The 25,447-nt window shown below is 38.3% G+C and overlaps 1 protein-coding gene across 1 annotated transcript in view; it reads right to left on the reverse strand.

Annotated features, from left to right (window-relative positions):
* Positions 1 to 7,040: 7,040 nt before the first annotated feature.
* The window catches only part of MAN1A1 (mannosidase alpha class 1A member 1), a 164,039-nt gene continuing 145,632 nt past the window's right edge, over positions 7,041 to 25,447 (reverse strand). The window contains exons 10-13 of the mRNA XM_085318760.1: positions 18,084 to 18,303; positions 17,114 to 17,286; positions 11,989 to 12,104; positions 7,041 to 10,441 (exon numbers count right to left, since the gene is read on the reverse strand). Coding sequence (XP_085174886.1) covers positions 10,315 to 10,441; positions 11,989 to 12,104; positions 17,114 to 17,286; positions 18,084 to 18,303 — 636 coding nt within the window. The 3' untranslated portion in view covers positions 7,041 to 10,314. The remainder of the gene's footprint in view (positions 10,442 to 11,988; positions 12,105 to 17,113; positions 17,287 to 18,083; positions 18,304 to 25,447) is intronic.

Consider the following 25,447-nt stretch of genomic DNA (forward strand, 5'->3'; position numbering starts at 1 on the left):
TGGGTCTGTATAACTTGGTCTACATTTATGGCATTATAGAGCATAAATAGTTGCTATTAATAATGCATCTCAAAATGATCTCTTATTTGACAAGTGTACTTTTATTTTAATATATAATATTTATGGCATGCTTGAAGTATTCTGCAGTGTGTTTTTCAAAATTAATGTATTCTCACAAAATGTGAAGTCACTGTTGTACTTGGCTGTTAAATCTCTGCTGAAAAAGAGACTGCAGGATTTTGTATGAAAATTATGAAAAGTGAGACTCTGCTTTATCTGTATTGGCAGTCAGTGTTGTGCGAGGCAGAGCAAAGGAGCTGGAGATGTGCTATACACAGATATTTGTGAATGATAGAGAAAAGACGGCCCCAAATTTTATTGAAGCCTTTCGAGTTAAGACGTGCACACTTTAATTAAAGAAGCCAAACATCAGCTGAATCTAAGTCACTGATCTGCTCTCACTGGGTACAACATAACTTGGAATGATAAGAAAATGGATAGTTTGCTCAGAGAGAATAAATCCAGACATAGTGTTTATCTCCTATAATAACAGCATTTGAAAAATAGATCACCCGCAGGACATAAAGAAGACAGAGGACCTATGCTTCCTCTTCATAGTGTTCCTGCTTCATATCTGCTTCATAAATCTCCATGTAAAATTATATGAAATCATTTTCTCTGGGTGAAAAATCGACTTCTCGTAAATAAATGGGACTTTTGCTGTTGACTTAAATGGAGCTGGTATTCCATCTGTATAAATTATTCGAGAAAGAAAAATGCTGGTTGATGTGAGAAATTTTCCACAGTTAGCCCATCCTGATGACAGCGTGGGTCTAGAGATAGCAGATCTAGCGCACCAAACAAGTTGTGAGCATGGGCGGCCAATTAACTCTCTAGTCAGAAAACATTCATACGCTTCAGTGTGAGACTGAGCATTTCCTCCTCGTTTTTTCCTTGGAACAGAAGGAAATGGGGAATTATATGCTAAGGTTTATGGTAGAAATTCTAATGCAGACGTGGATAGCTAAAGGATTGTTTGTATCTGTGAATATGTCTTAGTATAAAACACTAATAGAATCTATATGTGCAATCACTTTTTTTAATTGAGAAATACTCAGTTTTTGAAAGAAAGAAGGACATGGACAAAAGCACTTTACTGGACAAATGTATTCAATTTCTGACCTAAGGAAAAATCAAAGAATACTAGATTGGTTATTCAGCTGGAGAGAAGCATCGGACAAGAACTTCAAATTCAAGATCAGGATTGTTTTTCTGTATAGCCTCAATTTTCCATAATAACTTAGTGTCTTGGTGTCAGCCTTCGTCACTGGGCTGAGCTTATTACAGTTGAAATGAGCTCAGCACTGTCTGTATTGGAGCGTGGTAGCTGTGGTACAAGAGGATTCTAAAGAAGGATCCACTTTCTTTGAGCAGAATAAACCCTTTTCTATTTGCAAGGAGAAATGCCTTGCTTGGTCATTGGTTTTGAGTTCTTGGCAAAACGGTGTGGTGGAAGAGTGCAGATCGAGGCACCCTCTGCTTGCTCTTGCTCTTGCTCATGCTCTTGGTGATAATCAGGGATTTATGTATTTATTTATTTAAGAGGCTTTAAAGATTGTACCAACAGAAATACATGGCACCTCTGTCCTTAAAGGAGATTTTAGGAAGTACACTTAAAGCCAAGCAAACGGCAAAGCAACCTTCCAGTCCTCCGCCTCCCTGGGCCTGCAAGCCTGAGCTCAGGACGTGGCCTGCGGGCAGGGGCACACGGGACAGATTGGGAACTCCCAAAATATTTGGACTACAGTTTTTTTAAATGTTATATAGGGGTGCAACCCCAACTGCTTTCACTCATAAACATATTTTGCAACTTATTTGCAACTGTCACTGCAGAAGTCTTGCAATCATAGTCAAGGGCCCTTACAGAAATCAGGAGAAACACTCTTGCCTTGCTCTGCTCCTTTCTTGCTGAGAGACCTTGGGGAAGCCTGGCAGATAATCATTCCTTATGTAGGTCCTGTCTTATCTTCATCCCCTCATTTGTGTCTGTGAGGCTCAGCAGAGAGGTGATCAATAAGATGATAAACTCCTTTTTCAGTCTCTATCCCATTGGACTAGGAAGGTGTATTTTAATTAGTTTTCTGTCTATCCATATTCTTACAATGACACTTATAGTATTAAGGTACTTCACGAGAGAAGGAGGAAATAACAAGTTTCTTATTCTTTAGGGGCTTAGGGTTTTTTTTTTCTAGCATCTTTCTTTTATGTTCTTACTCTTTTAGCTTGCTAATTACTTTCTGTCTTTCCTTTACATTCTCCTGCTGGCATTAGTTGTGCTAGAACTAAGTCACCAAAATTAGCTTGTAGTAACAGAGCCTGTGCTTTGCTGCTGAGAAATCGGGGCTCCTGCCTCTATAAATCTGACCCTTATGCTTGTCTGCTTGAGCCTTTCTGATCCTGAAGGGAGTTTGTTGCTGTGGAGAGGGAGCCCTCTGATCCCGTCTCCGATGGGCATTTAATTAACACTCAGCCCATATTTCATAGGGAGTCGTCAGAGCAGCTATTTGCTAGTGAGCTTCACTTTGCTTGGTCCTACGTAAGGTTTGATTTCTTCGTGCTTGTTTCTAGTTCATGTGCTCTGTACTGTAACTCCCAGGCACCAGCATCGCTGTAGTTAGAGGTGGTGTTACACTGTAAGTGGCAGGGGAAAAAACTTGAAGCTGCTGCTTGGCAATTTGCTGTTTAATATTAAGCTGTTGAAACCAACTGAAATAGCAATGTTTCTCAGGCTTGAGAAATGACTTGATGCCAGCGTGCCTTATGGTGGGCTCGCTTTCCACAGGGCAGTGGTGGCTCTCAGCTCCGCAGCTATCGTGCGTGATACAGAACTGTACCYGACTTTATTCTAAGCATCCTGCTCCAACCCCTGTGTCTGCTCTGTTAAGCAGCACTTCGGGAAGACCAAGGGGACATGGTGGCAGAGGAAGAGCTTGGTGACTGCGCAGGACGGTGTTTGGAGCTCTGTGCATCTTTGACCAGAGACTTGATCTGCATCATTTTGCTGCCTATGGGAGCGCTTTAGCTTCTGGCTGTTTTTCACGGAGCAAAGAAAGCCATGTTGGTTAGAAAAATTTTCACTGAAAGTTGCATGGAAAATGGTGCATTCCCAGAGAACTATGTGGTTTTCCTATTAGCAAATCTACTCCCCTAATTAGCTTTGCTATGAGTTTTTCATGTAACAGCAGGGAATACAGGCTTCTCCCTTATCATACTTGTGTTAAATGCCTGGGTAGGTTTTGGTTCTCTCYGGAAAGTGCAGACGGCATTCAGTCTTGAATGTACGGCATGTGGCCTTAAATTTGATGGGGAAGACTCCAGAGTGGTCAACATCTTTTGTTGTACGATACTGAACTAAAAAGCTGAAGCATTAGAGCCAGCGYTCTGCTGGATTACAAGTGGGAAGCTGTGGGCAGAGGCTTTTGGTGGGCCGCTACTGATCAGTGGGGACAGTCCAAGGGGGCTCGATCTCAGCCTGGACACGGCTCTGCCCCATGGCAGTGACACGCGGGTGGGCAGGAAGGGCTGCACGGGCCCCCGTGCTGCCGGGCACCTGGCGACRTGCACAGGCAGCGAAGCAGAGGGGTGGCAGATGGCCTCCTGCATGGGCAAAACATCCGGGCATAGCGCTCGGGTTACTGAATTGCGGAGAAGGGAGCTCTGCGACTTGAGCTGGTGGTTTGAGTCTCTTCTCCCTCTCCTTCCAAGGAAATGGCACGCTAAACGCTTTTGCCGTGTTTTGTGTCATTATGTACCGCTTCAAGTTTCTCCTGTGGTCCGGGGTTCCTCAGTYCCTGCCCAGGCTGGCTATGGAGGGTGCTCGGATGAATTTGCTGCTCCTGCCTGTGTTAGCTCGGGATGACTTCTTTAAGGATAGCTGAGAAAATCCCGTAACTCTTGTGCAGCTGTAGATTAGCAAGTGTTATATAAACTGTGATGGCTGGAACTGCACATGAAAAAATATAGAGTAAGTTCTGTTTCTGTTTACTTATGTACCATGGAATTGTTGCTCGATATTTAAAGTCATATAAACAAAGTTCTTTTTTCTTTTTTCTTTCTTTCTTTTTTTTTTAATTGTATGGCTAGTTGTTATTATTGGCAAGTTAAATGCAAATTTCTAAGCAAAGGCATTTGAAACACACCAGTGTCCAAACAAGATGAAGTGGGAATTGCATGAAAACCAAAAGCAAATGGAACAGATAGTGAGTGTGGCTGAACATTTTGAAAGCTGTAGCCAAAAAATAATCAATTTATTAAAAAAAAATTAATAACAAAACCCTGGTAAGTAGAGATTTTGGTATAGTTTTGTTTATCCATTACTTTGCCCCCATGTTATGCAGTTTGCTCTGTGCTCTTGAAAAAGAATGTAAAATGAGGGTAAAAGGGACAAAGCTTAAGGACATACATAGTTCTCTGCACTGCATAGCACCACTTTTTCACATAGGGTTGAATATATAGTGAGATATAGAAAATGTGAATGAAGCAAGGATATAAACCTACCTTTATTTATTTATTTATTTATTTATTTATTTGATGGTGAGGGGTTTAAAATGCTTGGAAAAGGCAGCAGTGATGTGTAAGATTCAAGCAGAACAAGCTAAATCTGAGAACGTGCCTCTTGGGACCGGTCAGCTTTTGCTGTTGTGAGGGGCCTGGAGGGACTTGAAATACTTAAAACTGAGTGAATCAGCTGTATTGCCAGTAGCAAACATAAAGCATTTCTGTGCTTTAGTCTTGCTTTTCTTAATCCAGCATTTTATGTCAACTGAGGTTCCTCGCAGACCACACACCAAACTAGAAAGTTAGTTAGGAGGAAGTGTGCTGGTTATTACAGAGGGAGTGTTGTTTAACAGGTAGAAGTTAAGAGCAGGYGCTGACTAGCGATAAAAGATGGCTTCTAACATCTGACCTGCTAGCTAAGGGGGGTAGCATCACAGCTGGGAGATCTTAAGAGCAACAAAAGAAAGCTGAAAAACCCTGACTGTGTAGTTTATGACCATGACTGTGCTTGAAGGTCAGTGCAAGACGAGCTCAGCCGGTGCCACAGCTGCCCGTTACACCGAAAGCCTTGCCTTTTCCACGGCTGGAGGGCCGTGCTGTAGGATCAAACTCCTTGAGCTATCCCACACAGCTGAAATAACTTCGGGCTCCTCTGTCATGTGCATTTCCTGTAAGTCATCTTTTTTTTTTTTTTTTTTTTTTTTTTCTTGAGGTGCTCAAGAAAAATGGTACCTCAGTACTGCTCTGGTTGATGGTGTGAAAGCAATGCACAGTTTAAGTGTGTGTGTGGGGAAAGATCAATAGTGAGAGAGGTCTTTATCCTCCTGTAAGCTGTCACTCTCTGGCTGAGCTGTAAATGGTTATTTGTCTTCCACAGTTCAAAGTGGGTGTACAGACTTTGAACAACAAATGAAACTTTCACAGAAGGACTTCCAAAAGGAAGGTTGATGATGGTGGCTTTTCATCACAGGATGAGATTGCAGAGCTGATACCTGAGAAATGAGGGACACCCCYGCAGCCTTTGAAGGACCACTGGGCCATACTAACACCCTCTTGTTTCTCTGTAAGTGGAACTGTTCTGCAGCCAYGGGACTTTTGCCAGCCACCAATTATGTGATTAAAAACAAACCCAGAAGGCAGCAAACTTGCATTTCATRTGTTTTTTTTCCAGTGTTCAGGTAGGCACTCTGAGTCTGGGAGCACATTTCCTGTGTTTGGTAGACAGCTTTTTTGCTGTATAATTTTTTTCTCTAGTATTTGAGATCAACCAAGACAGATTAATCCTAAGATTTGATTAAGGCAGATCAGCTGAAGGGCTGTTCCCATAGCAGATGGTGTTGTATGAGTGTTAAGTTACTGCTGTGATAAAGCAAGGCCATAGAGCAATATTGATAATGGGGCAAATCCTCGGTTTTTCTTCACCTAGTCACTCTCAACTCCCTGCTAGTTCCTTTCCCCCTGCAGAAAAACAAACCAAACATCCAATTACTCTCAAGCAAGAGACCAAATGCTCATGTCACAGTCTAACTTCTAATCCAGACTTCTAGCTACAACTCTTGTGAATTACGTGCGTCTCTACGATTTGCATGAAGTCATATTTAGTAGTACTCTGTGTGGTCCTGAAAAACCACTAGAAGGACTGCAGTGCTTAGCTGCACACTGGCACATATGCTCAAAAATGAGACATCACATCTGACTAATCACTACTGCCAAAAATTTTCTAAGCCGGTCTAATGAGTAAATCCTTTGATAGGAATTGAGACTTCTGAAACACTTCTGTAAAATCACAGCATTTTTTTCCTCACTTTTATTTTGGCTCTCAGTGATGCTTTATATTAAGCATAAACCAAACAGGTTTATCTACRAAATGTGGCCATTAAGTCACTGTCTAGATCAGAGACTTTAATGACTCATCCTTGTGTCGCAAAATGTAGTTATGGTTCCTATGACAACTAGTCCTATCTCCTCTGGACCGCGAACTGACGGTGGTGTTTTGTTATGTGGTCGTGTAAAAGCGGGCACCGTGACAGCCTCATCATCTCAGCCCTGGTGCTGGTTCCTAAATGGCATTTAGCTGAAGCCCACGTGGCTTGCATGGAACACAAACTTGAGTGACTGACCTTCGTTTCGCTTACAACTTGCCACTTCCGTCTTCGTAGTTTCCTGCTCTTTATTAGTAGGCTTAATTTTACTTTTTTTTTTTTTTAAAAAAAAAATACAGTAGGGTAGATTTTAGTAAAATTTTCTAGAAGTTGAGCTCTGCGATAGTAAGTCTATACACTGTGACAAACACGAACAAGTAAACAGAGAACGAAGCTGTATTTAAACCAATCTGCTCACCAAAATTCATGAGAACAGCGGCCAAGCAGGACTATGTAGCAGATTATTGCAGTTACTTCTGCAATACTTTTAGRAAAAAAATGTAACAACAAAATGAAGAGTTATATTAAAAGACTTTATTCACAATAGAGAAACTTTTACAAATATAAGTTCTTAAAAATTAAGCATCTTGATCTATTATGTATTCCATAATTTCGGTGTTTATATAAAGGTGAAAAGACTAAATGGACTATGTACAAATCAAAAACAATTTAAATGCATCATAGAAATGGACAGTATGTATGATGAAGTCACCATAGAAACAGTGAACTAGTGGCAATTGCAAAAATCTGTGTACAACCAACACATATGTAATACTTATTTCACGAACTATCAAAACAGTGCTGTTGTTTTCATGAAATAATAAGGATGTCATTTAAAATTATTCACTGCTTAGGAGTTAACATATGTTGATTTACCTGTGTGATTATGCKACGAAGAAATGGAAGAAGTATAGGCAGTGTGTTTCTGCAAAGTTTTCCTTCATCCTCTAGCAGTAAAGCAATTTCTCTTGCTTTTCTAAATGACCAGGTACATGGAGCAACCATCACTAGCCACTTCCATGCAGCTGGTGAAGTGAAGGGGAAACAGGATGAGTGTTTTCTCAACCATCTAGCAGCTACCGCTAAGTAAGTACTGACTGGTTCAAAACAACTGCTCTAACTTTGGTGCTTTAGGGTTGTTTTTTCTTTATTAAAAAAAAAAAGGAAATCAATATATGAAAAGATTTTTTTTTCTTACAGTCGGCAGATCTACACGCTGTACAATCTTCTCGTCTACTTACATTAGTTTACAAAAAGTACAGTATAGTGCAGTTTGTACATACAACCTGAATACCAACACCGGTCACATCAGATTTGTGCTCTTGCAAATCATAACTCCCAAACTTGAAAAAAAAAAAAAAAAACTCATACTGAATGTCTGTATTTTATGAGGAAACAGTCAGGACACATATATAGCTAAGTACACAGGACCTAAYGCATACAAGAGCTGTGTGTTTGCCTGCTTTTTGAAACACGGAAAATAGGTATCTGGCTTTCCGTTGTTTCTCTTAAAATTRCTAAGTGAGCACAAGATCACTAGACACATCTAGGGAAAGCAGACTGTGGTCAAGAAAACCATATAAAAACAGGCTTACAAAACACATTTCTCAAAGACTATTTTTTTCTGAGCTATTGTAGTTATTTAACTGATATGAGGCCTATAGCAGCATGTGCACAATTGTGGTAGGCAGCAGCAAATGACCCCAGAGATGAAGATAATGAAGACAGAAGTAAATATTATTACTTTTTATTGTTAAAGAGGGAAGAGAATTTATTTTTATTCCACAGATAATTTCTCTGTGATACCTAGGAAAAAAAATGCTCCCTTATAAATAAGTTCTGAGGAAAACAACAAGAAATACGATAGGCCTCCTCCAGCGATACTGCATTGGTAGAATGAAAATAAGCAGGAGTTCTGCTTTTCAACAGAGGAGAGCCAAGGCTTCTGCTCTGAACTGTTGCTGTGACAGACATTGCTCGGTCCTTGGACAGAAGCCATGCTTCCTTACTCTTTTTATTTTATTTTATTTTATTTTTTTTAACTAATACGGCACTAAGGCAGAGAGGCGCCGAGGCCACGCGAGCAGGGCTTTGCTTTGGGCACGGGCTCTGCCAGGGCCCTCTGCTAGTCTCCGAGGGTGAATGCGCAGCTCGGCCGCGCCAGACCACTATATCAATGCCCCCTATATATGTATATAGGTATACATATATATATTTWWAAAAAAAAGCCTACACTGCCAGACCTCTATCAGTACAGGGAAAAAAAGTCCTATTAGCTGCCGCAGCAGGGATTAGCTGCGCTGGTCGCATGTGATCTCATTAAATAACTTTTAAAGAAGAACTGTTTTGCTGCAGTCAAATCGGCTACTACTGTGCTTTCTCAGGATGAGAAGTCAGGCGTTATATCCTCCAACTCTATGTATAAAAGTCATCCTGACTAAACGAAAATCCATATGGATGTAAAAAAAATCTCATAAAACACTCCAAACTGCACTTAAATAGAGAAAGGAATTAATTGTGCCTGATTTTTAGCCTTTGGTGATGCCATCAAATACAATGTTTTTTGGCAAAGCTGTTACCTTCCTTAGTAAACTGGGTCTCTAATCTAAGGAATACTGTTTAACACACTGCATTTCTGTTGCTTAGAAAAGGCACAGTTAGTGCTTTCAAAACTTTTTTTTTTTCTGTGCTGGAGAACTTCTGCAATGAATGATTATTTTTTMTTTTATTTTATTTTTTTAAAGGAGATGAGTTTTCTTCAGGGCATCTGAAGTCTATTTTTTTCACATACATTAATTTGCATTTGTATTCTAATTTTCATACATAAAATTGCTTTGTGACAATAAACCAACAGGGCTGATATCAATCTGAACTAATCTGAATGTTTGAGAAAGTCACCCAAATCGTCTCTGGAATAAATCTCAGCTCAGTTTTAAGAAGAACATCATTGAATGTCTCTCTCTCTTTTTTTTTTTTCTTTTACTATCCAACCACATGAAAACTACTGGACTAAATTCATAAAGAAGAAAYGACTCCCTTACTTACTGAGAAATGACTGTCTTATTTTACTCAATACTAGCCTGACTATAAACAGATGAGAATAACTCCACTTACAAAAGGGAAGAAACAATTCAGTCTATAATAATAATCTAATCAAACCTCCAAAACTAAGGTCTGCTAATGAACACGCTAAATTCATAAAAACAGATCTAGAATAACTGCAATGTATACTGCAAATTCTAACAGAGTTGCATTTGCRTGAGATGAAAATAGTCCTACGTAGGCTTCATTAACAATGAAATACATCAGATATTTTACCAAATAAAGATAGACCCGCATTAAGAAGAGGCTGTCACAGTCACAGGATTTGTCTGGGATGACACACAAACAAAACAAATTAACATAGAACAAACCGAAAGAAAACAAAGCTCTTTATACTTAATTCCATATGGCTTTTTGCAACATGGCAAAATATTACAGCTTAAAGCAGACATCTCCTCACAGAGGAGGAAATAATTTTGCAGTCAAAATCAAAAGCATAACAGGAAACAAGTAATCTGCAGACCCTGCTGTTCTTTTTTTTGGCCAAGATGACGCTGCAGCCTAACAAAACCTGGAGAGATCTTGTATTTCTTTTCTAAGAAGTGATTCAGCTGGATAAGACGAATGAAGATTTATCGCGAGTCTGGGTCCATTCATAAATATTTACTGGTAAAGAAAACAGACTGCAAAACACTTGATTTAAAAACTTAACTCAGGAATTTAAAACCAAATCATGCACCTAAGTCCTGGAAAGAAACATAAGGAATGAAACAAAATATAACTTAATCATGATCTATTTCTGGTTTTCTTCTTTATTTCCATCATCATTGTGAAGAACAGGGAGAGGATGAGCTTCTGTATTGAAGACCCAGTGTTCAAATGGAAGAAGGTCATCCTCCGAAAACAGCAAATACAAGTACCTGTCAAGAAAAAGCATGTATCAAGTTGTGGGAGTGAAAATATTGTAGTCCAATCCTGTCTTTCTTCTGAGAGCAAGATCTGGCTTAGACTATTTAAAGAATAAAACCAGCATTAGACCAGTCTTGGATAGCTAGTTACTAAGGAGGATTGGGTCTATTAAAAACAGTAATAAACAAATGCAACATTTTCTTATTTTCACAATACAAAGGTAGTAGTTACTATAGCACTAACATAGAAGTCTGCTTAGGAATGAAAGTCAGCAAATTAAAGTTTATTTTTTCTCAATCATCACCAACCTTCTGCAGCCTTAGAGAGTGGTTTCATAGAATCAGTAAGGTTGGAAGGGACCCCTGGAGATCACCTAGTCCAACCTCCATGCTCAGCAGGGTCACCTACAGCATGTCACACAGGGTTGCATCCAGGCGGGCCTTGAAGATCTCCAGAGAAGGAGACTCCACAACCTCTCTGGGCAACCTGGTCCAGTGCTCTGTCACTCTCACAGTGAAGAAATTCCCCCTCACRCTGAGGCGGAACTTCCTGTGCTTCAATTTCTGCCCATTGCCTCTTGTCCTGTCACACAGGACAACTGAAAAGAGTTTGTCCCTCTCCCCCTGACACCCTCCCTTCAGGTACTTGTACACATTGATAAGATCCCCCCTCAGTCTTCTCTTCCCCACGCTCAACAGGCCCAGCTCTTGCAGCCGTTCCTCATAGGGCAGGTGCTCCAGCCCTCTCATCATCCTCATAGCCCTACACTGGACTCTCTCCAGTTTCACTCTGTACAGCTACAAATCAGAAGCCTTGTTGGCTTCATGATATTTAAAAGCAAAATCTAAAAAAGCCCTGAGGGCTTTGCTTGGTCTAATTCTGATATGGCAATGTAAAATATATACTGGAGGCAGGTAATTGTTTACACACTAAAATAAATGCAATGTAGGTACATGTATTTATTTCATACATCCCATTTACTTTAGAAATACACTTTCTGTTGAAATGGTATAATTATCTCAATCTCTTCATTTTTTTCACTAAGCAATAGTAAGCTGGAAAGCAGATAAAGAAGTAAACTGTCCTCTATTTCATTAAAAAGTTAGGCCACAGTGATAGAGAATGAAGGCTTTTCCTTTTTCTCTTTTATCAGGCTGGGTGAGCTTACCACACAAGTTGGCTCCTCTTCTTAGTCTGTAGTTACAAAATGAAAAGTATGCAATACAAGCCTGATAACAATCCTCTGTTTACTAATTTTTTTTCACTAGTGTTGGTATATGTAGTTAGATCCTATCAAAACTAGGATACACAATTTCTCAATAGACTATCAAATACCTTTAACAGAAGTAAGAATAATTTCCAGAAGTCCTAGAATTTAATTTATTAATATAGAAAAAAAGAAAAAAAGCAATTTGGCTTCCTGCCCCTGAAGAAGAGCTCTACAATACAAGTCAGATTTTGTTACCTGAATGTCAAGGATACTAATGATAAGTACTTATCTGAAAAGTTAGTACACAGAAGTACTTTACATTAATGTAAGTCAACTTTCTTAACTTACTTGAGTGTCTCTGAAAGAAAGAAACTTTGCTGCACATCATCATGGCTTTGATGATTGCTATAAACATCTCGGATGCCGGAATAGCCACCATCTACTCTGCAATATTTTTCCAATGCCTGAAAAAGGATGAAAGGAAAAAAAATCTCAGCAAGATTAACAAAACAAATCTGTCAGTTTTCCTTTGCTTGACAATAGCCTGTAGCTACAAAGAATTGTTCATAAACTTTTCGAGAAACACTTGAACTAGATAAAACTATAGATATCAATTTCTTTTTATGAAAGACTCAGGCATATATGTTTAATTTCATATTTAGGAAGAGAAGCAAAATGCTAAATTAACAAAATAAATGACTGTATTCCAGTTTTCAGAGAGAAACACTTACGGAGGTGATATTTTAACTTACTTAGTTTTCCTCTTCTTAGTAGAGTGCCTTAGTAAGGTACCCTCTTGATCACAGAGGGTACCTTACACACACACACACACACACACACACACACACACACACACACACTCACACCCTCAGAGACCCTATTACATGCATCTTCCTTGGTCATATTTTAGTGCTTAAAAATGACCTTGATAGAGTTAAATGCCACGATAAAGTCCAAAGGTTCTTAATATCGTGCATCTTTGCATTTAAAGGAGGTAATGATATTGGAAAAATGATAGCATTTAGCTTTTCAATTAAGAAGTCTCCAAACTTTGCCAATAGTAGTGTGTTGGTCTATGTAGGCCTTAAACACCTTTCTCTCAAAAAGCAAGTGTCCCACTTGTGAAAATTCAACTGTTTTGAGAGCCAACTCTCAATTAGCTCTATAGGTTGCTTAGTTTCCCTTTGTAATTATTTTGTCTTTCAGTGCAAGACCTCTGGGCTGTGACTGAGTTTCTTCTGCAAAGGTCCTATTTTTTTGATACCTCTCTGAAAAAGCTTTTCTGTATACACAGAAGTAAACAGAAAGATAGTATCTGGCTAGACTTAATGCAATAGGTCTTAGTTGTGAAAATAAGAATGTTTATCTTTAACTAATTTCCAGACTGTGTATTCARTTAAAAACTTGTAATACAAATGATTTGATTCCTATTTTACAATAACAAAGAGCRTACACACTACCGAGGACTCAGGTGCCAGGACCTTCTCACACATATCATTTCTGTTCTGCCCACAGAAATCTTATTATATATGACTAGCTAATTTTGAAGAAGAAAAGAGATTCATGAAGGATGTATACYGAAGGCCAGAAATAAGTAGAACATCTCTCTGGTGATAGAATAGTAGAAAATTATATATACATTTATACTGTTTAATACACTTTGCTGTTTTTCTGTACTGATATTAGATAGATGTTTGCACTAGGAAAGTAGCTACATATGAGTCTAACTTCTTTAAAGGAGACTGCTATTGAATACTTTATTTGAATGTTTGTTCCCTTATTGCAGCTCTCTATTTAAAAAATATTCATTCATCTCTTTCCTTTATAACTGGCCTATGTAACAGGGTCAAACATACTCTTAGCCTCTTCATTTTTCTTATTCTGTTTTATAATAAGTATCTATCTGATATGATGCAATATAATAAAGGAAGTGAGAGTATTTAAGATGGTTATATTCAAAACACAATCTCGTTATTCAAAAACAAATCCAGGAAGTGATCTTTAGCCCTAAATAATTGCTCACAATGAAAATGACAGTAAGCACTCTGGATTACTGTGTTTATTCTGGACCACACTGCTCTGTAACATGCTGCTTGCTATGGAGAGAGGTTTTGGAACAACAGCTTTCAGGCAGAAATAACTGGAGCTGTATCAAAACTGAGAGATGAGAGGATCTACTCCTATGAGACGACTAGTTCCTCCTCTTCTGAAGTTTTTACAAACACCACTGAAGTGATTAGAGGATGTACAGCCTTTATTTAGAGAAAGAGGTATTTCAAGCCACATATGGCAAAAAGCTATGAGAAGGCAGAAGACAAGCAAAGGGGCAGAATAAGACTTTTTTTTTTTGAGAGAGAGAGATGAGAATAAAATAATGATTACTGAGGTATCCTTCACTTCCAGCTGATCTAAAAGCTGTTGAAGATCTGTGTCTTGCTGTGAATATATATCCTACTTCCTTATTTTTGCTAGAGTTCTGGTAGCTGTCAGCAGATATTTAGCTTGCATGTCAGGCTCTCCATAGTTTTCGTTGGAGAGCAAGTTGCCTATTGTATATTTAAAAGGAACTTTTCTCCAGGAGACATCCCTTTTATAATATAATAGGCCTATTTATCTTTCCTTGTGTGTCTTTAGCTTCACTAATTTTTCTGGACACTTTTAATAAGYGACAAATATACTTAAGGTTAACCAAGTAATTTCCCTTGGCTGGCACTCYTTTCCTCTCATCTGCTTCAACCTGCTATGAATTCAGAATGCTGGGTCTGTGTCTASATTTTCAATGCCAAACACAAGATTATGCTTTCCACGGCACAGCAGAAGGAGAACTTGAACTTGAAGGGTAAGGCTATTATTCAAGAAAACGTCTGCATTCTAGTCAGGGTGAGGTAAAATAAAAGCAAACTGCTTTGGGGTTTATGTGCTCTTAAATGTAGKTAGACCCTTCTTTATGAGGATCACTGGAGTTCATTCTAGAGAGACAGTCTAGCAGCACCTGAAAAGACTTCTATGTTTGAAACTAAGAGGTTAATTTGCACCATGTAAGCTATTTGGTAGCATCTACTTGGTGCAAATGTGAAGCAGCTTGACCCCTCAGGGCTATCTTTCACTTACTAGGGGAACATTCAGGTGTGGTATTGGTGCACTATAAAGGCAGTTGGGTATCACCCTCCTTTAACTGGCAGCAATGTCTTTTTGTCTCCATACCTTCAATCTCAGAACACAGTAATTTTCACACTTGGAGTCGCRGGCTGGTAGGTGGAAAGAAACAATAAACCACGATTTAAATAAGCAGTCTTCAGAAAATGAGAATGGCTAAGATCAGTTATGCTAGCAATGGAACACATCAAATGGAGTGAAAACTGGCTGATCACAAAGGAAAAAAACCACAATGCGAAGACTTCAAAATATGTGCCACATCTATAATGCAGAAAGGGAGACTTTCATGAGCTGAGCTGATAAAATCTTTCTGACTCAGTAACAGTAGATATTGATGTTGGTCATAACTGCATTTTCTCCAGCTACTGAACGAAGTGCAGCAGAGTCTTGGAATAGAGCTAAAGCAGCAAAGCAAGTTTCCAAAGGAAAGATTTAGAGGAAAGAGCACCTAAAACTCAACTTTTTCAGACAAAGGCAATCAGTCTGATTGTTTCCGCTTTATTCTTGCTTCAGTCTCTGCTTCCTCTTCATGAAACTGGTGTTGGTAATTAACCCCCTCATATTTACAGGTCAGAGATTTCCCCAAAAATTCTGGGATGGGGTCCTGTCTTCTCTGGTACAAGAATAAGGAGCAGGAGAGAGCAGGATTTATGAAGTGGTCTTGATAAGCTATCCTGACAAATGCTGGACCAAATAATAYAATATCATGTGGAACCGTACAGGCTACAGAAGACATCAGGGATGTCACAGATTCATGTCCTCTAAGAGAAGAAAAGAAAGAAAAGAAAAAAAATGTTTGAAGCCTACAACTAACTCTATAACATCTGTGAATTTGCAGGGTTTGTTTTTGTGAAACGCTCAGCTGCAGATGAGGACAGCGGATGATGGGAATGCACAGAATGGGGCCAGCTGCATCTCCCACACATGGGCTCTAATCCATTATATTAGAGCCAAACTAGAGTAAGTACAAGAATGCTAAACAAGCAACACATGGAGAGTGCTAAGAAGATAAATGAGTGTACAAATGTGAATTAAGTAGCAACAAAATGAATCAACAGAGTAAAGAATAATAACAAGAAAAACCTTTCAATTGTTTATAACAATGTTATCAGTGTGGGCAGCAAGAACGAGGCAGGAAAACATCTCCTAGAGAAGAAACATACTATAGCTGGCATTACTGAAGCCTAGCAGGATAACTTGCATAAACAGAGATTTTAAACATTCCAATTATAATCTGCCTGGGAAGATTCCAATAGTAAAACATGTGCCTATGGATGGTGTTAGCAAATAAACTAAAGGAATAGCACTCTGGAGCTGAAAAAAAAAAAGGTTTTAGAATCATTAGCTCAGAAACATGTAGTTTCAGGGCAGATACAGCCAATACCCAAGGAAGGCAAATAAAATTTTCAGTTTTCTATTTTCAGTTTTGTTGTGTTTTTGTTAAGGAGCAGAGCCCCGCAAAAAATGTTCTGCAGCTTCCTGTATCTTATGGTAAGAGCTCAGTCTGCTTAGAAATTCGAAAGGAAGATGAAAGGTAGAGAAAATAGCAATGTGAGGAGAAAATAAGGCTGTGTGACCACTAGAAGTGTAATAAGAACCTATGCCGAGAGGATGAAAAAAGGTAAATCCAAAGCCTCTCAGCTCTAACAGTAACAGCAATTAACCATTGAAATAAGAGAACCGATGGATTTTGCATGCCAATGTTTTGCTSTCTAGACTAGTTGCCCTCTTGGACGACTCATGTTAGAGAACCTTAGATTGTGAGAKTCAACACAGCTAGCTGAAACCCATGGGCTGGTGGGATACAGAAATTCAAAGCTAGATGAGACTGTTTTAGCATTAATAGAGTTCAATCCAGATGGCCTAGGCTTTTAAAAAGTGTCTTGTTCTCAAAATGTCAGGTGCTAACTAGTCACATAATCTTAGCCTTAACCACAGTAATTAAAATTGCTTTATTGCAATTATTGTTGAGAATATGTTTCATAAAACTTATTTCTGCACCCAAGGCTCAAGTTTTATGCATGTTTGCACCTTCCAGTCACACGTAGCAATACTCAGTAGATCCAAATGTGACCCTGATCTGAGAAGCATTTAACAAAATCAAAGTGTATTTATAAAATACAATACCAGCAAGACTTAATTTAGTCAAAATGATCTTATTTCATCTATTTAGTAAATAAATCTCTGGATATTTAAAGATGATATTACTGATTTAAATATTTACAGTCCAACTGCTAAACAACATCCAGGTCTTATACAATAGCTCGCTTAGCAAGATATTAAGGTTTAATAAGGAAACAATCCTACAAAACATTACCTCTACTGCTTCCCATCCCCACTGCCTGTACTTTGGGTCATGAGTGAGCCTCCACATGTACATGTAGGTCTCTATGACTTCTGGTCGGAGGATGTAGTATTTTTCATTTTGCCTTGTAGCAATGGCCTCAACACCACCATCAAATCTGAAGGCTTCTGGTCCCAGCTTCATGCCTACTCAACATAAAATAAAGACAAGAATATAGGCATTAGAGAAAGTTTTAGATGTGTAACCTTCCAAATCAAGTGTCCTTTCATGTGACACTAGCCACGTTATCCAAAAGGTATGTAATTTCTGAAAGTTACTGCTATATCTCTTGCTTTAATGTTTTGGAAATAATTCACARTGGAAAAGAGCTATTCTTCATCAATGCCTTAGGCTGCAGTTCCAGTTTGAATAACAATGCTAACATTTGCATTCTCAAAGACTTCATATAACAAGCAACACTCTAAATTTTGCTTAAAAGATGAGGATATTTACTTTTCCATAGCAAACTTGAAAATACACTCTGGGACCTGAAATGCTGCCAGGGTTGTTTTCTTGAGAAGATGAAAGAATCCAAAGAAATTTCCTGTACATCGTTCCACTTTCTTTGTGCAATTCTATTGTTTGCAGCATTGCACCAACAGAACTGAGAATAATTTTTGTTTTTGGTGGGTAAAACATGGTTAATAGTCATAGTGATGCATAAATGAACGGAATCCCTCTCTCATTTGTATTTGGCTATGTAGAAGTTGACAAAATGAGATGTTAATCACTACAGTAAGCAGATAAGATTTCAGTCCACAGAAAATATTTATTAACAGACAAGTCATTCTTAAAGTTACTCTTGGAGCAAAGAGCATTTWAAAAAAAAAGGATAAAGAGTTTTCAGCATAATAAAAATTTTATTGACAATTATGCAAAAAATACTGATAGCTGCCTTTACAAAGCAGAATTATGAAACTAATCTCCATAATACAGTACTTACTTGTACGATCATAGGATTCATGACAAGTCCTAGCAATTTCAGCACCAAGCTCAATGTGATGGCCTATCTTGTCATTAGGTGCTCCATCTGCTCCTAGAGCAAACATGCCTCCAGCAAAACAAGTCAGATGTCCCATCTTGTGTTCAAGCAGTCCACCCTTCCACTCGGCGATGTAGGTCAGTCCCCCGCTTGACTTCCGAATGAGGTGGGTCTCGATGGCCTGCAGAAATACATGGTTTCATATCAAAGATACCATTTGGTAGAGCATTAAGGACAAAGATGAAAATCAGAGCAGCCTGAAAACTGTCTTACAGGTTGGCTGGCTTGTTTCTCTCAGTATTGGCTTTGCTTATGAAGCAAAATGGGTAATGTGAACTAACATAACCTCACAGAAAGTACAGCCAAACAACACACATTAGCATACATCAGTAATGATGATTAGTTCTGCTGCAACTCATTGCAATTCATCCGTACACATTGTAAAAATACTGAAAAGACCTAAAAAAAAAAAAAGGCATTACAAAATTCTTTTATTACTTTCAGCAATTTCATGTAAGGGAGATGCACTTTTAATAGTGATGCTGCATTTAGCTTCTGTTTTTTCCATTTAATTCTTATTTAAAAGATTTGGTTATTGATATAATTTAATATCAGTCATACATGATAATACTTCATATTCAAAAGATCTGAGTAGCATACTGAACAATATTATTCCTCTGAGTCTACATGACATTCCCCAAAAAGTCCAGTGAGTTTCCCCCCAGAAAAATATGTCCAAAATTATTAATCAAAAGTACAGCTTCTTCAAGAATTCTGGAAAAAACTAAGCAGAGTAAAAATACATATCTCTCCTAGTCAAAAAGTTACAAGTGCGTGCAGCAAGGTATGGGCACTGATTACAGAATCCAGGAAAACAACCGTGCCTTATGAGAGGAAYAGAGTTAAAACAGTGAAGGTGATGCAGAGGAGCACGTTAACTAGAAACCGCCACAGAAAGTGAGCTCTTTCTCTTGAAAGGGAATTGGAGAGGAGAGGAACGCTGCTACTATGCATTCAGTTATCTCATGTGTCCTGGTTTATTCTACTGGGATCATGAGATCCAGAACCATTAGTGAATGTGCATTACACATGAGGAACAAAAAAACAAAACAAACAACAACAACAAAAAAAACCCCAAAACCAAAAAACAGAAAATCAGTACAGAGAACTGTTAACAGATAAGCCAAAACTAAAACAAGCAAGAAAAAAGTGTTAGAAAGTACTGATGATGATGAAATGTTTTAGCACTAACTACCAACCAAAAAGCATACCTAAATTTTTAAAACAGCAATAAATAATGAAAATACTTGTACTTTAAATAAATCCCACATAATTTATCCTATARAAATAGGAATTAAATATGAAGGGGGAAAGGGTGGGAAAAAAAACCAAACAGTTTCTGAAAGCATCCAAACCACAGACCTCTCTATGGGAAATGAAAGAATTAGAGAGGCTGAGTTGATGACAAGCAAGTCCGGTGGTTGCATATTCCAAGTGCATCATAAAAAACTTTTCTGTCATGTGGGGAAACTAATAGTGGAGTATCTGAGTAATGCTTTTTAAAATAATGCTGCTTATAACGTTTTCAGTTACCCATTTGGGTATACAGTACTTGAATTTATAATTAAAGAAATGATAGATCAGGGTTCAAAGAACCTGCTGTAAAATGTCCTGCTGCATAAGCATATGAAATTTATCAGAAGATGTTAATAATTCTTATTAATGCTTATATATTATTAACTAATAATAATAAGATAATAATTGGAAAACTTTCAAAATATAGTAAAATGCTCCTTGTATTCTTATAAAATGGTTTTAGATTATAATAGGAGGCCTTATTGTTCAAAATACACAGTAATTCAGTTGGAAACAGCTTTCAGAATACTTAAGCTTTGTAAAAAATAAGCTACCTAAAACCAAGTTCAGAAACCAAAAACTTTTACTTTCATGACATTTGATTTTTGGTATTCACAGAATCACAGAATGGGTAAGGTTGGAAGGGACCTCTGGAGATCAYCTAGCCCAACCTCCCTGCTCAGCAGGGTCACCTACAGCATGTCACACAGGGTTGCATCCAGGCGGGCCTTGAAGATCTCCAGAGAAGGAGACTCCACAACCTCTCTGGGCAACCTGTGCCAGGGCTCTGTCACTCTCACAGGGAAAAAATTCCCCCTCACGGTCAGSAGGAACTTCCTGTGCTTCAATTTCTGCCCATTGCCTCTTGTCCTGTCACAGGGAACAACTGAAAAGAGTTTGTCCCCGTCCCCTTGACAACCTCCCTTCAGGTACTTGTACACATTGATAAGATCCCCCCYCAGTCTTCTCTTCCCCAGGCTGAAGAGGCCCAGCTCTCACAGACGTTCCTCATAGGGCAGGTGCTCCAGCCCTCTGATCATCTTTGTAGCCCTACGCTGGACTCTCTCCAGTAGCTCCATGTCTCTCTTGTCCTGGGGAGCCCAGAACTGGACACAGGACTCAAGATGAGGCCTCACCAGGGCTGAGTAGAGGGGCAGGATCACCTCCCTCCACCTGCTGGCAACACTCTTCCTAATGCACCACAGGAGACCATTGGCTTTCTTGGACACAAGGGCACATTGCTGGCTCACGGTCAACTTATCATCCACCAGCACTCCCAGGTCCTTCTCTGCAGAGCTGCTCTCCAGCAGCTCAGCCCCCACCTTGTACTGGTGCCTACGGTTATTTTTCCGTAGGTCCGTAGGTGCAGGACCCTGCACTTGCCCTTGCTGAACCTCAGGAGGTTCCTCTCCGCCCAACTCTCCAGCCTGTCCAGGTCTCTCTGAATGGCAGCACAGCCCTCAGGTGTGTCAGCCACTCCTCCCAGCTTGGTAGCATCAGCAAACTTGCTGAGGAGGCACTCTGTCCSCTCATCCAGGTCACTGATAGAGAAGTTGAACAGGATGGGACCCAGTCCTGAGCCCTGGGGGATGCCACTAGCCACAGGCCTCCAACCAGACTCCACGCCACTGATGACGACCCTCTGAGCTCTGCCTTTCAGCCAGTTCTCAATCCACCTCACTGTCCACTCGTCTAACCCACACTTCCTGAGCTTATCCAGGAGGATGTTCTGGGAGACAGTGTCAAAAGCCTTGTTGAAGTCAAGGTACACAACGTCAACTGCTTGTTCCCATCTAACCAAAGAAAAAATTCTGGTAATAGTGGGTAACTCCACATGTCACTTAGCTGTTATGTTGGAATTTATTTATAAATAAATAAAAATAGATTAATGACTTTAAATTATACAGCAACATTTTTTTTTTTCAGTAAAGAATTAATGAAAGACAGAATGAAGTGTTATTGTACCTGACAGAAATAGCAGTAAACATGCACGTTTAGAACTACAGCAGGTGGACAAGATTTGATTGCTGAAGCTGACTTCTAGTAAGAAAATGGATTTTGAGATACCAATAAACCTTTCACAGTTTTTTTTTCTTCTTCTGGCTCAAGATTAAATTTCAAGCTGAAAAAAAGGATACTTCTACTTGCAAAGTTTTAAGTTTAATCTAACAAACTGATGTTAAGAAATTAATAAAAATTGATGTTATCGATGTTAACAATTGGAAAAAGTAAAAGTGTATGTTTCTAWATTAATTATTCTTATTTAGTGAAGAAAAATATCTTGGTTTTATACATTAGCCTTATTAAGAACCAGTATGTAAGTCCATTTCAAGTGATTTTCAATATATAAGCATTTGATTTATTATGGACTGTCAAGCTGCCATGTCATACTTTGTACAATCACAGGTCTAAGTGCTAGATAAGTGGATATATCTGTACTACATATAAACATTAAATTACATATAGAACTATGGGAAATTCACAGAAATTGCTATTCAAATTCTTAATAATTTTACTGGATATAATACAATGGTATGTGCTTCTGCAAGCAGCATATCAAAACATTTTTCAATGAAAATTTCACAAAGGTTGTAAGTACTGTCAGATTGGCCTGTACTTTCTGAAAAACATCTTTTTTTAAAAAATAAGCTTGATGGCTAACAYAGGCCTAAATCATTAACTGGAATATATGGGCATTTTTTTTAAGAATAAAAAGATTACAGAGTTGAGAAAATAGTAGGACGAGGAAGAAATATAGGATATATAGATACATAGGAGACTCTGAACTTGAACAATAGCATAGGAGATAGAGCTGCAATCCGATACTCAAATGCTAATTGCTGTCTGCAGTGCTGTGGATGCAGTTCTGGCAGGGATACTGCCACAAAGTATACTAACGATACTAAAACAAACATAAAAGGAGACTGGAGAGTACAGTGATAAAGATCCACTCAAATGAAAAGTTCCACTTGGTAGAATTAATTTTGAATGTCATACTTAGAATCAATTTTCTTTTATTTTGATATAATTATCTACAGTTCTAAAAAAGGGATATATATATATATATATATATATRTATATATATATATTTAACTGCTACTCTATTACAACTCTGTCCCTACCTAGGAATAATTGCTTTTAAGCTTCATGACTTGCAGATCAGGTGGTGTCATATTTGTCTCTATAGAGATTATTATTTCATTTTAGCATAATGAAATATTCTCACACTTCATTTTATCAGTGAAAATATTCTCAATATAAGCATATAACATCTGCAAAGAACCAAGAAAGCTAGAAGAAAGTGGTCTTTGATTATCTGAGAATACATTATTGATGGATAATTGTTTGGAATAGGTACAGTTTTCCTTTTAAATAAATGGAAGGGTTTTTTAACTGTTTTCTAGAATATATGTCTGTAATGCAATTAGTAATTTCTTTCTATGAAGGTAATGCAAAGATGCTGTGCAACACCAAAAATTGTGAAGAAAAAGTGGCTGCAAGGGATGCTCCCAAAGGGAGTAACAGCAGATGTTACCTCTGAGTGACTGAAGAATAAAAAAGGAGGAAAAAAAAGACAGCTGACTTCAGGCTGTAGTAGAACAAAAAAGAGAAGAAGGAAAGGAAACTAAAGGGAAATAAACACTATTTGCCAGATCTATTTAAAAAGAAATAAATTTACTGTATGTAAAGCTAACACAGCACACAGTTTGGAGTGGCACTTGCAAGCTCTTATAGCTTGACTAACTTTTACAGCTGAAGCAATTCCTTGCAAATTTTCTGTACTTTCATGTGCAATAGTACAAGGCTCTGTTTACAGTTCTCACTGCCCAAAATTCAATAAAGCCTTTGATTAGATCACCTTTATTTTCAGCTTGTGGGAAATTACTCCTTCTACAGAAAAACTGTAATAACGCCTGAACACTCATTAGAAACAGTAAGAGCTCCCTTTGCATTTTGAATTCTGATTCAAGTGCACCTTGTATTACTTCTGACATTTTACCAGTTCATATGTTAAAAAATATGCCCTTGTCGATCTGTGATGCAGGAAGAATTGCACCGAATTAAAAAATTTGAATTTTCCAGGGTTACAGGATTCCTTTGCACACGCGTGCAATCGCCATTAACTGACAGCAAAAAAGCAAAACGGTCCAATTTTTCCCAAACTGATTTTCTCTCCCTTCTGCTCCTTTTTAAGGTAACATATTCTGTATTCTCTGTTTAGCATTCTGCCTCTGAGTCTTTACTTTACATTGCCAGTCTTTATTCTTGCAAAATTAAGCAGAACGGGTCCCTCTCAATAAATACCAATTTCCTCAGTGTATTTCCTCATTCCTTTGGTACCTGCCCTGAGGTCACCAGCACAATCTCTATTTCGGGGAGTTGGGACCCTTTTGTGCTACTGGGCCAGTTCCTCTCAACCTCCAGGGATCGCCAGGGACAAAAAGGAGCTTAAACACTGTCAAGCCATAGAAGGTACAGCCACTGAAGTCATTTGAGTGCCCAAATGAGGAGTAAAAAACTGATGAAGAAGCTTCTTTTTAATACAGAGTGGTATCTTGGTGGATTGTGTTGACAGGTAATAAAARCATTAACCAAGACCCCTCACACAGTGCAGAGGCAGGCTTCACATTGAGAATGTTCTGCACCTTCAGGAAGCTGTTACATTTAAAACAAACATGCACCACAAAAAAGTTAACTCTGCTAAAAGGGCAGGGCTAATAATAAATTGCAAACCTCACCATGCAGTGTACAGCTGCAGTTCTACTTCCTCCGCTTATGCATTTTAACTCTCCTTAYGCAATAACTATTTAATTATGATTAATGAATTTCAATGATTACTTCTATTTTAGGAACAGAAATTGGGCATTTTATTCCCCCTGCCTGAGATGTCACTGTAGCTGGAGATAAAACTGTCTTGCAAGTCGTAATTACACATTTCTGTACCTTAATAAATTTGAAACTTCAAAAATATGATTCCAGCTCAAAGTCTCCAGGGTTTTCAATGTTTGTTTTGGGGATAATTACAATTCCGCATGTTTCTTTATGATGAAGCACAATAAATTATCKCAGTCTACACTTCTAATATATTTTTCTTCCTATAAAAATCTTCTTCATGAAAAGTATTTTGACAATTTAAAGCAACAGTGAATATGACAGAGATATCTACCATCTAATATTTCCAATCATTCAAAGACATTAAATCTTAGTTGCTTACTTTTTTAAATATACATGGCTTGTGTTGCTTTGAATTAGCACAAACCAGGCAGATCAGGATTACTGTGGTTTTGCAGACTGTGGGGCTTGCAAGCAAATGGCTTGCTTTTTTTGACTTGGGAGTTTCTTCTCTCATGTTTTCTCTGTTGAGTTGATCTAAAGCAACAGATACTTTTCTTTAGTCATCTTCATAATGCATCAAATTTCTCCTTTGCCCAAAATTCCAGTGAGTTTATTATGAAAAGTTTAAAATTTGCACTGTTCCATTATTACAACCATTTCAGAAACAGCAGCAAAACATTTACAGACTTTTGTTTTAAAACTTCATTACTAGTTGATTGTGTTTCCTTGGATATTTCCATACAGGTTTTAAACATKCATTATAAGACCAAAGCATCATGCAAAATCATATGGTTAGTGTAACCACAATGCAGACATTGAAATAGGCAGTTCAAGCTTTTGTAAAAATGTATTTAAATATTTCTGTTAAAGAAAAGTGATATCCTCTCATCCTGAGATCCTAACTGCTTACTGAACTTGGCTTCTCTAAGATCAAAACAGAAATTTGAACACAGAAGGTCTCTCAGGTTTGTTTAAGCACAAAATAGATAAGAAACATTTTGAATGCTGTTACGCGTTTACTGYTTCTGGACTGATGACATATATATAGGATGACTGGACAGACAAGCTTACATGTGAAATAAGAATGCTTATAATGGAAATACCTAGGTTTTCAAAATGGAAGTGTTGGCAAG

This window comes from Rhea americana, unplaced genomic scaffold (genome assembly GCF_003343005.1).
Source record: "Rhea americana isolate MKP2758 unplaced genomic scaffold, rheAme1 scaffold_117, whole genome shotgun sequence".
In the NCBI taxonomy this organism is placed as follows: domain Eukaryota; kingdom Metazoa; phylum Chordata; class Aves; order Rheiformes; family Rheidae; genus Rhea; species Rhea americana.